This window comes from Boleophthalmus pectinirostris, unplaced genomic scaffold, assembly GCF_026225935.1.
Source record: "Boleophthalmus pectinirostris isolate CB_2022bp ecotype Guang Dong unplaced genomic scaffold, ASM2622593v1 HiC_scaffold_19, whole genome shotgun sequence".
NCBI classification, from domain to species: Eukaryota; Metazoa; Chordata; class Actinopteri; order Gobiiformes; family Gobiidae; genus Boleophthalmus; species Boleophthalmus pectinirostris.
Window position 1 is genome coordinate 39,848,135 of NW_026571140.1, and position 15,544 is coordinate 39,863,678.

The 15,544-nt window shown below is 40.4% G+C and overlaps 1 protein-coding gene across 1 annotated transcript in view; it reads left to right on the forward strand.

The window, feature by feature from the left end:
* The window catches only part of herc1 (HECT and RLD domain containing E3 ubiquitin protein ligase family member 1), a 123,716-nt gene that overhangs the window by 56,437 nt on the left and 51,735 nt on the right, over positions 1-15,544 (forward strand). Inside the window, 13 exon segments of the mRNA XM_055154972.1 lie at positions 2,410-2,681; positions 4,467-4,679; positions 5,671-5,791; positions 6,292-6,529; positions 7,198-7,370; positions 7,620-7,775; positions 7,862-7,968; positions 8,090-8,200; positions 8,375-8,545; positions 9,887-10,126; positions 11,131-11,214; positions 11,499-11,798; positions 13,581-13,843. Of these exon segments, the coding sequence (XP_055010947.1) occupies positions 2,410-2,681; positions 4,467-4,679; positions 5,671-5,791; positions 6,292-6,529; positions 7,198-7,370; positions 7,620-7,775; positions 7,862-7,968; positions 8,090-8,200; positions 8,375-8,545; positions 9,887-10,126; positions 11,131-11,214; positions 11,499-11,798; positions 13,581-13,843 (2,449 nt within the window).

The following is a 15,544-nucleotide window of genomic DNA, read 5'->3' on the forward strand; positions in this document are numbered from 1 at the left end:
ATTATAGAAATTTTTTTAATTGATGAACTCTTTCTTTTACAAAATATTATAATATTATGAACAACCTGAAACTTTAAGAAAAATACAATTTCAACACAATGTTTTAACTTGAACTTATTTGCAAATAGGAATAAGTAAATTTTTCTTGGGAAATCCTGCACTTGGAGTCCACTTTTCTCATTTTTGTAATTTTTTCTGATGAGGGTGTCATGATCAACAGTCAAAACGATCGTCCTTTAAGAGCGTTTGGAAAGAAACAAGTCTTACTACGCTAAGTGGCGCAGAAAATTACCAATTACCAAGATTTTAATAGAAAATATAATTAAAATATTTTAGTAGAAAATCAGCCAAGGGCCAGAATAAAAGTCTTGGAGGGCCGGATCCAGCCCCCAGGCCGTATGTTTGACACCTGTGTCTTAAAGTCACCACGGTGGTTGAGTGGTTCACGCTCTCGCCTCACAGCAAGAAGGTTCCAGGTTTGAGTTGAGCTTCTAGAGTCCCGGCTCCAGCTGAAGTAGTCCTGGCCAAGTCTAGCTCAAGATCTGGAGATGGATCTTAACGTTCTGCACTGCCCCAAGAGCAATGAAGTTTGGGTCAAATGCAGAGGACAGTTGTAAAATTGACCTTAACATTAGATACGGGGCAGCCGCGGGGTCTTACATTTCATGTTCCTAAATTAAGGCCTTAAAAAGTCTTAAATTCTGTTGTCCAAGTCTTATTTTTTTCACAAAGGTCTTAAATTTCATTAGCCTATTATTTGTATTCTCAACCGGTCTGCAGTGCAGTTTTAAACGGAGGGAGGGAAAAAACAACAACGTGAAATCACGTTACATGAATGAACGTCTAATTTGGAGTATGCACAAACAATACTTTGGTTTCTGGCGCCGGCGGCAGTGAGTAAACAACCAGTAGAGTGGAGGAAGACGTTGGATGGATCATGAGGAAGTGTAGGTTTAATCCACAGTGGCTCTTAGATTCTAGATATAGTACGGTAGTTGGTTGGTCTTTATTAGAATTGGATCTGATGTTTTTTTTGCCCGCATAATGGGTGAGATGTTGGTCTTAATTTTCATTTAAGTGGTCTTAAAAAGGTTTTAAATTTGGCCTACTCAAACCTGGGGATATCCTGTAGATAAGAAGGTTAAAAATAATGAAAGCTGATACAACTGTGATATTTTTTTATTGTAAATATAGCAGACAACGCAAAAATTGGAAAAACATAAGAAGCTAAAGAACCTTTGCTTCTGCTGCACACACACATTTTGCCTGCAACAGCATCTTTACCTGCTGTATCGATAATTATAATAAATAAATAATTTAATTATAATTTAGAACTGTACATTCCTCCCATAGCCTCATTCATTCATTCTTATAGAAGACAGAAAGCACCAGACGCCATCACCTCCTCTGGTTTTACACACACATGTCTTTGGAGTACAAAGAAGACATGCAAACTGCTCCTCCACCATTTACCATTTAGTCGACTAGTTTCCAGTAGAGACTTTAGACCTGTCACGATAATTTCTATATCAGGTGTCATTCAGTAAATCACAGACGGAACAGTATATTTTGGGCCTCAGCGATTATCAATATCAACTGCAATTTCGATTTGATTGCGATACTTTGGCCTGAACCTTCCGTATTTTCCGGGCTATTAGGTGCGCTGTCATTAAATGTCATTAAATGGTCTATTTTCGAACTTTTTTCACAAATAAACCGCACCAGACTTTAAACGTAAAACATAAAACATAAAAGCCTCACAGAAAGCAATAATTATGAGTTTTAAAGTCAGCATTATAAGTTTAAAAGTAATTCACAATTATGACTTTTAAACTCATAATTTTATGACTTTCCGTGAGGATTTTATTTTTTGTGTTTAGTGGCGGAAATGGGCTTCTATAAATTTCACTATATAATGGCAAAAGGAGAAATTCAATACCGTATTTTCTGCACTATTAGGCGCTCTGGATTATAAGGCGCACTGTCATTAAATGGTCTATTTTCGAACTTTTTTCACAAATAAACCGCACCGGATTTTAAAGGAAACACAACAGTGTGATGGGTGAGTGGTTTTGTTTGTTTGTGGCGTTCACGGTGACTCTGGGCTTTGTTCAGTTGTGGCGTGTAGGGAGGTGCTGTCTGGGACACACTGGATTGTCGGCGTGTTCGCAGTGACTCAGTTGTTCAGTTGTGTCTAGAAGTGTCACATTGCGCTCGCTTTTTCGGTTCGTTCCTCCGTTCCGTTCCGTTTGTGGGGTGCGCGGTCGTTTTTTGATGGGGTTGGAGGTTTAAGAGCGCGTCTAATAGCCTGGAAAATACGGTACTTCCATGTTTGTTATCGTGACAGGCCTAAACATACTCCATTTTCATTTCCATATAACCCTCTAACCTCTGTCCTCTCTCCTCCAGGCCTGCTCTACAGCTCCCCGGACTCTCTGGCCGAGTCCTGGTTTAGGGCCAAGCTGAGCCGTCAGAGGAGCTACAGTTCGGCCTGTTCGTACGAGGAGTCGGACCTGGACCTGAACCGGTCCCTGGGGGTCCACGCTCTCATCGACAACATGCTGAGCTTCATCAGCGGAGACGTGGGTTTGGCTCCGGCCTTCAGGGAGCCGGAGGAGAGCATGTCCACCAGCCCCCAGGCCCTGGTCCTGGCCATGGAGCAGCAGCAGAGCAGGGCGGAGGTGAGGGGAGCGAGAGAGTCTGTTTAACAAGATAAAAATGTGTGGTATTTAGATAACACGCTTTTAAAGTACACCACATTTTTAACTCTTTCCCCCTTGGACGCCTACTAGGAACAACCCATACATATTTTACTAGGGCTACCCATAGAGCATAATTGCATAAAAGAAAACAGACTTCCACTCATGAACGTTATTGAAACAGACATATTTGGTATCTCTGGAAACCCAATTTTGATCCATAATTGAGTAAAAGTCCCCCAATAGTTTACTCCATACAGATGCATCACTGGCATTCTCACCTTCGTAAGTTTCACTCTCCGAAATTCCGTCATTGTTACTGTTTTTCACTTTATTATCAACTTCATCATCACTTTGAAATCTATAAACGTCACTTTCTTTCTTAAGTTATACATGAAATACGCCTGCTACTCATTATTTCTAAAACTGCGCCACAACCTTTCTATTGCATGTGTTTCGTGTTGTGTTTTTTCCAGAAGCTACAATCTTCACTTCTTCGAGTAACTTTGGAAAAAATCGGCAAAAACATATCCTTGAATCCTATTGGTCAGCCTGGTATGAGTTGTACTGGCCCACGTATCGCAGCCTCTGTTTACTTGTGAAAAACCAGAACTGTTTCTAATGGTCTTCAAATCACGTCTTTAGTGATACAGCGGAGGAGTCAAAAAACGTCATTAAGGAAACAAGGGGGGTCATCAAATGTCGTCTTCATGGGGGAAAGAGTTAAGGCCAAAAATATTTCATACAGAGGGAGCAACTGTAAAAAGTAATCAGAATAATCGTGACTAATCTACTGTTCCATTATTGTAATCGTATTTTGATATTTTAATTACTAACTGGACCATTCTGACTAAAATACATGCCAAAAGAAATGTTATAATGGATGGATTTTTAGATCAAAATGTCATGTGATGATCATTTTAATCAGTAATACTTTTTATGTGTAAATATTCTCTGATTTCTGATTGTAATTAACAATAATAAACACGTTACCAGGTTTTTTATGGCAGGGGTGTCAAACTCATTTTGGTCCGGGGGCCGTATCCAACCTACTTTGATCCCAAAGGGGCCGGATCAGAAAACTCATGGCATATAAACCCCAAAAATAACAATAAGTTCAAATATTTGTGCAGAGAAACACAAATCTATTACAGAAATCTTTTTTAATTGATGAACTCTTTCTTATTATAATATTATAATATTATGAACAACCTGAAACTTTAGAAAAATACAATTTCAACACAATGTTTTAACAATAACTTGTTTGTAAACAGGAATAAGTCAATTTTTCTTGGAAAATCCTGCACTCTGCTCCACTTTTCTCATTTTTGACATTTTTCTGATGAGGGTGTCACGGTCAACAGTCAAAACGATCGTCCTTTAAGAGCGTTTGGAAAGAGACAAGTCTTCATTTGTGCTGCTCTGGTGGGAGGGGCCACGTACAGAGACGCTGGAGACGCTGCTATGCCAAGCACCGCAGAAAATTACCAATATTTTAATAGAAAATATAATTAAAATATTTTAGTAGAAAATCACCCAAGGGCCACATTAAAGGTCTTGGAGGGCTGGATCTGGCCCCCGGGCCTTATGTTTGACACCTGTGTTTTATGGTCTTTAAAATGTGACACAACTACTTTATTCCTCACTAAACTTGGGCGTTCTGATTATTCACCATGATGAGTACATAAATGCTTAAATTTAATGAATCGAATCGTATACAGTAACTTTAAAACTGAACTCTCTTCTGTCTCTGCTTTACCCGTGCAGCTGCGTCTCGAGGCCCTGCACCAGATCGTAGTGTTGATCTCTGGGATGGAGGAGAAAGGCTCCGCTCCAGGGAACAGCGAGCGCTCCGGCCCCTTCCACTCCTCCTCCCTCCTCACCTCCGTCAGGCTGCAGTTTCTGGCCGGCTGCTTCGGTCTGGGCACAGTGGGCACCGGGGGGCTGAAGAGAGAGAGCGTGCAGCTACACCACTACCAGGTCTGAAACAGCAAAATACTAATACAATAATGTAGATTTCTCCACTACCGGGTCTGTCAAAACATCTAATCAAGTATCTTTAGGTTTGATATGTCATGTTTTTGTAGATATTGTCCTAAAATTGTATGATATAAAATGTTAACCTTGGAAAGTTTTTGTTTTATTGCAATTCTTAAAAAGCAGAGTAAAGGAAACTATGAAAAAATCCTGTTTTAATGGTGGATTATTTCCCTTTGTAGCAGTGTGGCATTAAACTAATCTTATCTTGCGTACGCTACCCGGCCATGTTACTGTTCTGATCTGTGGAGAGTAGGGATGTAACAATAACCGAAATATCGTGATATCGTATCGTCAATGTTCTCACAATAGTATCATGGACCATCACAATATATCGAATCACAAGTCTCTATACTTAAATGAAGAGTTATGGTGCAGCAAAACCTAAAAAAAAGACAGAGGGAACTACATAGACCATGATCCTTTGCTCCATTTCAGCGCAGACTACGAGAAGAAATAACAGTTCTAACACTTTTAAGTCTTAGTTCTTTGGATTAAATCTTGTCAAAGCATTTTAAGAGTAAAAAGTAGCATATTAGGCTCCACAAAATATCGCAATAAATATCGTACCGTGAGATGTATATCATGAAAATAACGTACAGAGAGATTTGGATATTGTCACATCCCTAATCATGAGCCTCCCCATCATATCGTGAGCTTTCCCACGATAACGCAATAAATATCGTACTGTGAGGTTCATATCGTACCATGAGACTTTTATATCGTTACACGCCTAGTGGAGAGGTGAGCTTACTCTGAGTCTGCATCCAGTGAGTTATGAACTGAAACAAACTCACAAAATCACAATAAATATATCAGCATCACCAGTATACTGCCGTTACATGACATTTGGACATTGTTTTCATTTGTTATCCAGTTCTCTACAGTCTTTCTGTGTTATTCTTACACGTGTGTCCTTCTTCTGTTTGTTTAGGACGGGATAAAAGCAGCTAAAAGAAGTCTTCAGATGGAGATCCAGACTGCGGTTCATAAGATTTACCAACAGCTCTCAGTGACTCTGGAGAGAGCTCTGCAGGCCAACAAGCACCACATAGGTAAATACACAACACTACTCTTTAGGTCCTCCTCCTCCTCCTCAATATTTATTCTATTTTTACATTTTACTTGTTTATTTTCACTTTCTTAGTTTTTTTTTTTGCTGTATGCGTTATATTTTGAATATTTGAGATCTTGCAATAAAAAGCAAGAAACACAAAATGATTTTTATTATATTTATATTTCAGTAACTTTACAGGAGTATTAAAAGAAGACAGATTTTTACAGGATTTTACTCTTCATACAAAACACTCAAAAGAGCTAAATTTACTCTAAGATTGTAAAACACCACTATAATTATTAATACAAAAAATTTTAACTTTTGCCTTTTGACACCAACTTTTTAAACCACATTTTTAAATTAATAACTCTGAAATTGTTATGATTTTTAAATATATTTTGGTTATACATTTGATTTTATTTGATATATTTGCCTTTTTTATTTTAAGCCCCTCTAATCACAACTCTTACCATTTCTGTGTTCCTTTTCCTCTCACAGAAGCTCAGCAGCGCCTCCTGCTGGTCACTGTGTTTGCCCTGAGCGTGCGGTACCAGCCTGTGGACGTGTCTCTGGCCATCTCCAGTGGACTCCTGAACGTTCTGTCTCAGTTGTGTGGGACGGAGACCATGTTAGGACAACCTCTCCAACTGCTGCAGAAACCTGGAGTGTCTCAGCTCAGCACGGCCCTCAAAGTGGCCTCCACCAGACTCCTGCAGATACTCGCCATCAGCACAGGGTGAGGGAAGGGAAGAATCATGTGGATGGACCTTAAACTCAAATGGTGTTTCAAAATTCATAAGGATGCAGTGTTTGTTGTTGTTGCTTGATGTTTACAAAGGATGGATTAATTAAAAGAAAAAATATATAATAATAATGAATAATAATTATTACAGCCAATTGCAAGAAAAACTAAGTAATGGGTCAAACAAAGTCCGATCTCACAGTATTTATATATTCAATCCACCGTTTCCATTTGCTTTCAAATTTGTCTCGTTGCAGTCTTATGCTAAAAGTAATTCTCTCCATCTTAAAAATATCATAAACAATCTCAAACCATTCATCCAATGTTGGACTTGTGGATAAATTTCTGGTACAGCCGCATCAATGGAACAGGTATTTGCTTTATACGATCAGGAAACTCAATGCATGTTTCAAGTCAAACAGTATGTCTATACACAGTTTCTAATGATTTGTGAAGTTTTCAAAATGAACAATATGTAATATGGCAGTGATTTGCAGTTGTCCAACAGTTTAAATTTCCTGACTGGTGAGATTCTTCCAACAAAACTCTCTCTATATAATTGAGTTATATTTTGGAATTTAAATTCCCTATATTACGTAAAATTGACTCATATGAGCTTTAGAAAGTTGTTACCTTTATATACTTGTGATTTTCTGTTGCAGGACGTATGCAGACAAGCTGAGTCCCAAAGTGGTCCAGTCTCTGTTGGACCTCCTCTGCAGTCAGCTCAAGAATCTGCTGTCTCAGGCTGGAGTGGGACAACTGTCCTCAGGGAAGGACCAGGACGAGAAGAAGCATGAAGACGGCACAGACTCTGAGAAGAAAGACTTTAGAGGTGAGAGACCACAGCATAAAGAACAGTTTGTTTGACACAAAATTCTAACATTATATATTATACAATATCAAACTTTTTGAGACATAAGACAGAACTAGACAGGTTGGTGCAAATCATGTCTATATGAATATATTTACCGGTATGTCTTTTAAATAAAAATAAAAAATGAAAATCAGTTAATATAAATAAAAGCTAGAATAGCATACTACAAGAGTGTAGACATATAATCTATTTTCTCTTTATTTTTAGCTGTTCTTCGCAGACAGCACACAGCTGAGTTACATCTGGGAGACTTCTTGGTTTTCTTGAGGAGAGTTGTTTCGTCCAAAGCCATCCAGTCCAAGATGGCCTCCCCCAAATGGACAGAAGTTTTGCTCAACATCGCTGCTCAGAAATGCTGCTCAGGTTTGAATTTTCACATTAAATAATATTAGTAGTTTGTTATTTATAACTTGAAACATGACCTGATTTGTTCCCTGTGAACTCTGCAGGCGTCCCGTTGGTGGGGAACCTGAGGACTCGACTTCTGGCTCTTCATGTTCTGGAGGCTGTTCTGCCGGCGTGTGAGGCCAACATGGAGGACGACCAGATGACACAGGTACAACAAAAATACTAGTAGATGATATGTTTGTCAATCCTTATTCTTAAGCAAAACACCAACATACACACATTTCATGGCAAATGAGGTATGAATTTAAGTCTTTTAATGTTTTTTTCAGGTTGTGGAGCGACTCTTCACCCTTCTGTCTGACTGCATGTGGGAGGCTCCAGTCGCTCAGGCCAAACACTCAATGCAAATCAAAGAAAGAGTTCAAGAACTGAAACTACAGGTGAAGCAGCTGAACTTACACTGCACCAGAACATTACACAGTATATACAAGAAATACATTTGATCACCTTTACCTAAAATATCTTGTCACCTAATTGGAGATTGGATTAATTGTGTGACAAAAACAGTTGAATAATGCAGATTGTAGACTGACTCTTGTCTCTGTTGCTCTCAGGGTGAGGCTGAGGAGGAGGATGAGAACCTGCCGATCCAGGAGGTGTCCTTCGACCCGGAGAAGGCGCAGTGCTGCGTGGTGGAGAACGGGCAGGGCCTGACCCACGGCAGCGGAGGGAAGGGCTACGGCCTCGCCTCCACAGGGATCTCCTCTGGGTGTTACCAGTGGAAGGTACAGACTGTTTATGTTGTTTACTTCTGATAAAATATGGTCCAGATGTTGTGGCTTCAGCTGCCCTGGGGTGGACCAACTGAGATTATTCTGACTGTTATATTGTGATAGTATAAACTAGGGATAGGCATGATTAGTTGATTAATCGATAATTAATCATTAAGAATTTCATCGATTACCTTCATTTTTAAGAGACAAACCGAATGTAGGTTGCTGTGCTTTGCGGCTATAGGGTGACCAAATGTCCATTTTTTCCCCGGACATGTCAGTTTTTCTCGTCCTGTCCTTGTCGTCTGGGTTTGATTTTATAAAGTGATGCAAATGTCTGGGTTTTCATCACTGTTCATTGGGGCCATTAAATTGAGCGGCTCTTGTAGCTCTCTGCACTCAGAAGGAGCGAGCAGACCTGCCGAAGTGCAAATTGACATTTAACGATGACTTGTACAAGAAATTCCCCACTTTCTGTCCCGGTCGAGACAAGTGTGAGGCCGTGTACACAGTGTACGAAGCAGCACATATGTTTCAGTGTCCAGTGGGAGTGCCAGGGACTTGAAAGCACGAGGATACCGAAAAAACATGAAAAAGCTTTGCCAGGTGAGAGTCGCTCATTGTCGATGACGAGGCCCCACCTCCCACCCCCCGTATGGTGTCCTGGTTTTGACATACGCAAATATGGTCACACTAATCTGTATTCCACTGAGTTTTGTCCTTTAGTCTGACAGAAGTTGAACCTCATCAGCGCACAAGAGCTGTTTTTTCTTTGCTAAGTTTATGCAAATTAGCCATGAGGTTTTAAGTTTCATTTCTGAGACTTGCACAAATCTGCATTAAACACATAATGTCAGTGGTTACGGTTTATATGTCGAAAAGTTGAGTTTTTTTATGCGGATTAGTAGTGCAGATAGTAATAATAATGATGAGAAATCGATCGTTAATTCTCCCGACGATTGATTAAGAAAATTTAATCGAATCCCCATTCCTAGTATAAACAACGTTATACAAAATTTTTATTTCTTAGGCGTTGTTGCATCATAGTATAGGTGATCAGAGCATCCACTAAAATTGAAGGTTGTAAGTTTGATTGCCAACTGGACCAGGTTCTGCTGTCCTTAGGCAAGACACTTCTCCCACATTGCCTCGTATGAATGTTGTGTGTTTGTGAGTGATTGCTGCTGGTCTGAGAGGCCAGTAGTTCAGATTGGCAGCCTTGCTTCCGGCAGTCTACCCCAGGGCAGCTGTGACTAATGATTACAGTGTGGCTTTTGAAACATTGGGTTACCATGAGCAATGCAAATACTGTAATATTCTCTCCATTGTACTCGCTCTGTGTCTGCCCCGTAGTTCTACATAGTGAAGGAGAACCGCGGGAACGAGGGCACCTGTGTGGGCGTGTCCCGATGGCCCGTCCACGACTTCAACCACAGAACCACCTCAGACATGTGGCTGTACCGAGCCTACAGCGGAAACCTCTACCACAACGGAGAACAGACACTGACGCTGAGCAGCTTCACCCAGGGCGACTACATCACCTGTGTGCTGGACATGGAGGCACGGACCATCTCGTTTGGAAAGAATGGAGAGGTGAGAGGAGGAGAGAGAGAGAGGGAGAAGAGGAGACAGGATAGATGGGGATAGAGAAGAGGAAGAGGAGGAAGGAGAGGTGAGCGAGAGAGTAGAGGGGACTACATCACATGTGTGTTAGACATGGAGATATGGATCATCTCGTTTGGAAAGAACGGAGAGGTGAGAGGAGGAGGAGAGAGAGAGGGAAGAGAGGGTAGATGGAGACAGAGAAGAGGAAGAGGAGGAAGGAGAGGTGAGCGAGAGAGGAGAGGGGGACTACATCAACTGTGTGCTAGACATGGAGGCACGGACCATCTCATTTGGTAAGAATGGAGAGGCAGGGTTCTCACGGTCATGGAAATACTGGAAAAGTCATGGAAATTGAAAATCTCATTTTTCAGGCCTGAAAAATTCATGGCATTTTGTAAATTCAATTAAAGTTTTGGAAAAGTCATGGAATTTTAGCATCTCTTTCACGCAACTACAGTGTTCTGTTAAGTTCTCATTAGACTATTTTGATTATTACCAAACATTTTGTTTAAAAGAGACGGCAATAAATGCACTGACAGGATTTTGAATCTTAAAAACTATAATACCAAACCATCAGGTGAGAGGAAAGGGTTAACATTTCATATTTAGGCCTAAAAGTCTGATCAATTCTACACATGTAGGTGCTGTAAAGTCATGTAAAATTAATTTTAGGTCATGAAAAAGTCAAGGAAAAGTTTTGAAATTTTGTCAGTGGAAAAGAATGGGAACCCTGGAGAGGTGAGCGGAGGAGGGGAAAGAGGGAGTGAGAAGAGTGGTGAGGGGAGATGGGGACAGAGAACAGGAAGAGGAAGGAGGAGAGGTGAAATGGGGTGAGAGAGGGAGTAGGAGGAGAGGGCGTAGACTAGAGGAAGAGATGTGCAGCTTCAAAAAAAAACCTGTATATCCAAAATGTAATCAAATAACTAATGACTAATTTTTTGTTTCTGGGCTAAGTTGGCAAACACAGTTGATGTTATTTTGTGTATTTATAGGAGCCAAAGTTGGCGTTTGAAGATGTGGACGCCACAGAACTCTATCCCTGTGTGATGTTCTACAGCAGTAACCCTGGAGAGAAGGTAAAATACATCTGCATTCTCTGTTTCATATCAATGAAATTAATTAACAGTGTCATACTGTTACAACTAACATGTATTTTTATGTATACAGACAAGTCATAGTTGTAATAGGGAGGATTTAACCAGCTGTTTGTTAAGCCCTTTGTGTGAAATTGTTGGGTTAAGTATCTATGAAATGTATAAAATGCCTAATTCTACATCTCCAAATGTGTGGAAAACCCAAAATGAAACCAAAAATTTATTGGATGGTTTCCCTGTATCTTTGAACATTTTTTTCTTTTCAGGTGAAGATCTGTGACATGCAGATGCGTGGCACTCCTAGAGACCTGCTCCCCGGTGATCCCGTCTGTAGCCCCATGGCCACTGTTTTGGCCGAAGCCACGACTCAACTGATCCGAATCCTCCACCGCACCGACCACTGGACCCACCGCATCAACAAAATCATGATCGAACGCCTCCACAAGATCAAACTGTGCTTTAAGGAGTGTGCCAGCTCTGCCGCCGGGGGCAGCGTGGGGCAAAGGCTGAAGAAAAGCCGCTCTGTGCAAAGCAGAGAAGAACACGACGCACAAAAGGAGATTCAGGTACGGACGATGTTAAGATTATTTGGTAAAAGCTCATATGACGGGATTTTATGTTTCTCTAATTCTGAGATAGTTGGTAGAATAATATCTGTGGTAGATATTTATCGCAGTTTGTGTGAAAAGTTGAGAAGAAAAGTACAAAAAAAGGATGTAGCGGAGAGTTTTAAAACAATACCCCACAATGCTGAAGGAAGACATTTCACTGACAGTTTATTTAACGAAATAAAAGTGTTGACATCTACCGTATTTTTCAGACTATAAGGTGCACCCGATTATAAGGCGCAGTATCAATAATGTTGAATTTTCTCGTCTATTTTCATAGGTAAGTCGCACCTGATTATAAGGAACATTAAGCGAAACAAACGAACGACACTTGAGACTGATTCTTAGCTCAGGCGTCCACGATCTATTGGCAGATCGTGGTATAATTTGCCCGGCGTTGCCTCCCTGTCTTGGTGAATGTGGGTGGATAATCGAGATGTAACAATGACCGAAATTTTGTGATATCGTGTCGTCAAAGTTCTCACAATAATATTGTGGCCCATCACAATAAATTGAATTACAAGTCTCTTTGCTTAAATGAAGAGTTATGGTGCAGCAATAGCTAAAAAAGACAGAGGGAACTACATAGACTATGATCCTTTGCTCCATTTCAGTGCAGACTACAAGAACAAATAACTGTTCTAACAATTTTAAGTCTTAGTTCTTTGGATTAAGTCTTGTTGTGGCATTTTAAGAGGAAAAGCTGTTTAGCCTCCACAAAATATCGCAATAAATATCGTACCGTGAATGTATATTGTGAAAAGATTGTACTGAGAGATTTGGATATTTTTACATTCCTAATCGTGAGCCTCTCTGTCATATCATGAGCTTTCCCACGATATCGCAATAAATATCGTACCGTGAGGTTCATACCGTGACGATGCTTGGATATCTTTACACCCCTAGTGGATAATTGAAGTTTTATTTTATTATTTTCTACGTGGACTCAAATATACATTGAGTAATAATGTGTTTAATGCAGCTTTGCACACATTTGTTTACATTTTACAGAAGCAAAACTTAAAACCGCATGGCTAATTTGCATAAACTGTAAGCACTGAAAAGACAGCTCGTTCTTTGTGTGCTGATGTGGTTCAGCTTCTGTCGGACTAAAGAACACGACTCCAGCGAAGCTCCTAACTACGGTAACCTTAATGCTCTGACAATCCATCAAGCGGTGCGGCTTTGTAGTTTACCAAAGTCGTATTAAAACATTTTGACAGATTTCTGAGTGCCTTGTACCACATAAAATCGGTCTGAGGTCAGTAAAAACAAACAGAATGAATACATAAGGTGCACCGGATTAAAAGGCGCACTGTAGATTTTTGAGAAAATTAAAGGACTTTGAGTGCGCCTTATAGTCTGAAAAATACGGTATTTTTATTTGTCTAATCATAAATATTGTGTAATTTAGAGTTATGTCCAACTAAGAAGTAAAATTACAGCCTTTAACAAAATTACAAAAATAGAAAACTAAAATCTTAAATATAATAAAGTGTTTGGATTATTGTTGTGAGCGGGGTTGCCTCTCTGCAGATCTTACCTATAACTTGATGAAATTGATGCTTGTCTCCATGAAGATAGAGAAATTTAATGTCATATTGTAGAACATTCATGGAGACAAGCAGGTGGCAGATTCTAGTATCAAAAAAGTTATGTAGTGCCTCTTGAAATAAAATTGTGGTGTTTTTTTCCTCACAATAATCTGAACACTAAATATTGTGACATGTTTAAATCCAGGACACGCCCCCGAGGCCCGAGGAGGAGCGGGGGAGACACGGGAGGCAGCACGGGCTCGCAGATCTGTCCGAGCATCATCTGAAAACGCTGTGTACCGAAGTGTGGCCCGTTCTGGCGGTGATCGGGGGAGCGGACGCAGGTTTGAGAGTCGGAGGCAGGTGTGTGCACAAACAAACCGGGAGACACGCGACGCTGCTCGGAGTGGTCAAAGAGGGAAGTACATCTGCCAAAGTGCAATGGGACGAAGCCGAGATCACCATCAGGTACTGGCAACAAACACCTGTACTAAAAATGTAAAATATGTTTATGTGGTAAATGTGTGGTAGTAAAAAACATGAGTAAAACTGGACATGTTAAAGGTGCATTGTGTAACTCTTCTGGTGGAGGATCTGTCAAATGCTTTTTTCCATGGAGATGTTATTGCTTTGTCTGGAATATTTCATGCAGAAGGAGCTGAGCTGAAAGTCTCTCGATCAGTCTACCGAAAGGACAAGATCGCGGATACAAATCACTTTAAATCACTTCTAAAAACTCCCCTGTTCAAACTTGCATTCCCTCCATGATTCCCCCGTTTGTTTTCGACTGTGCCACTTCTTATTTGTTTGTAAAGCGTCTTTGAGTGTCCAAAAAAACGCTATATATAAGTCCGATGTATTTATTATTATTATTACAAGCGGTCGAAGTGAGTTTCCTCTGCAGAGTTCTGAGCGCTCCCGTAGAGGCAGGGTGAGGAGCTCAGTCACACGGGAGGAGCTCGGAGTAGAGCCGCTGCTCCTCCACATTGAGCGGAGCAGGCTGGGGAGGTGTTCTGGGCACGTTCCACCAGGAGGAAGCCCCGGGAAAGACTCTCGGTTGGCCTGGGAACACCTCAGGATCCCCCAGGAAGAGCTGGAGGAAGTGTGCGTGGAAAGGGAAGTCTGGGCCTCCCTGCTGGCTCCATGAACCGACCCCAAATAAAGCGGAAGAAAATGGATGGATAGATGGTTTCGCAGTGTGGCCTTAAACCTTTCTATCTTCATGGAGACCAAACCAGACCAAGTTACAGGTCAGATCTGTGGAGAGGCGACCCCGCTCACAGTCAGAATGCCTGTTTTTCTTGGTATTTTTGAGCTATAAAACCACCTGTAATTGAATAAATGTAAAGTAGAGCTGTTTAAAGTCATACTGTGGATCATTCTAGACACAGCAATGACATATCCATAGAAACAAGAAAGTGACAGACCCTCAACTGAAAAGTTACACAGTGCATCTTTAACTTTTACTCAGGCTGTGGTTGACTAAAGACAAACCTTGTGCATTCATTAATTCACTAATAATTACACATATCACCATCAGCAATAACCAGTCTAGAAATATTTTTTATGTAAAGGTGCATTGTGTAACTTCTGCTTGAGGGTCACCTCCTCGTTTCTATGGAGATGCCAGGAATGTTCCACAGTGTGACATTAAACAGCTCTACTTTACATTTATTAAAATACAGGTGGTTTTGTCGCTCAGAAATACCTAGAAAAACAGACATTTTGACTTTGAGCGGGGTCGCCTCTCCACAGATCTGACCTGTAACTTGGCCTGGTTTGTTCTCCGTGTAGATAGAAAGCTTTAAAGCCATACTGCGAAACATTCCAGACAAAGCAATAACATCTCCATGAAGAAAAACATTTGACGTACCCTCTACCAGAAAAGTTACACAACGCACCTTTACACATATTGTAGTTATTTAGCACGGACATTTATGGACTTAAAACGAACAATAACAAAACTACAAGCAATAACAGCACCAGAAATGTGTAAAAATGTAGTGTTCTAACTGGTGTGATGTGAATTTACAATGTTTAGAAGCATATCCAAATGTTAACTTTTGCAAACCATGTATTTTAAGAAGCATATATGTAGTTTTTTCATCTTTAGTCTAAATTGTGTAACATTTTTATCATTGCATAGTTTCTTCTTTCACGTGTTTATAT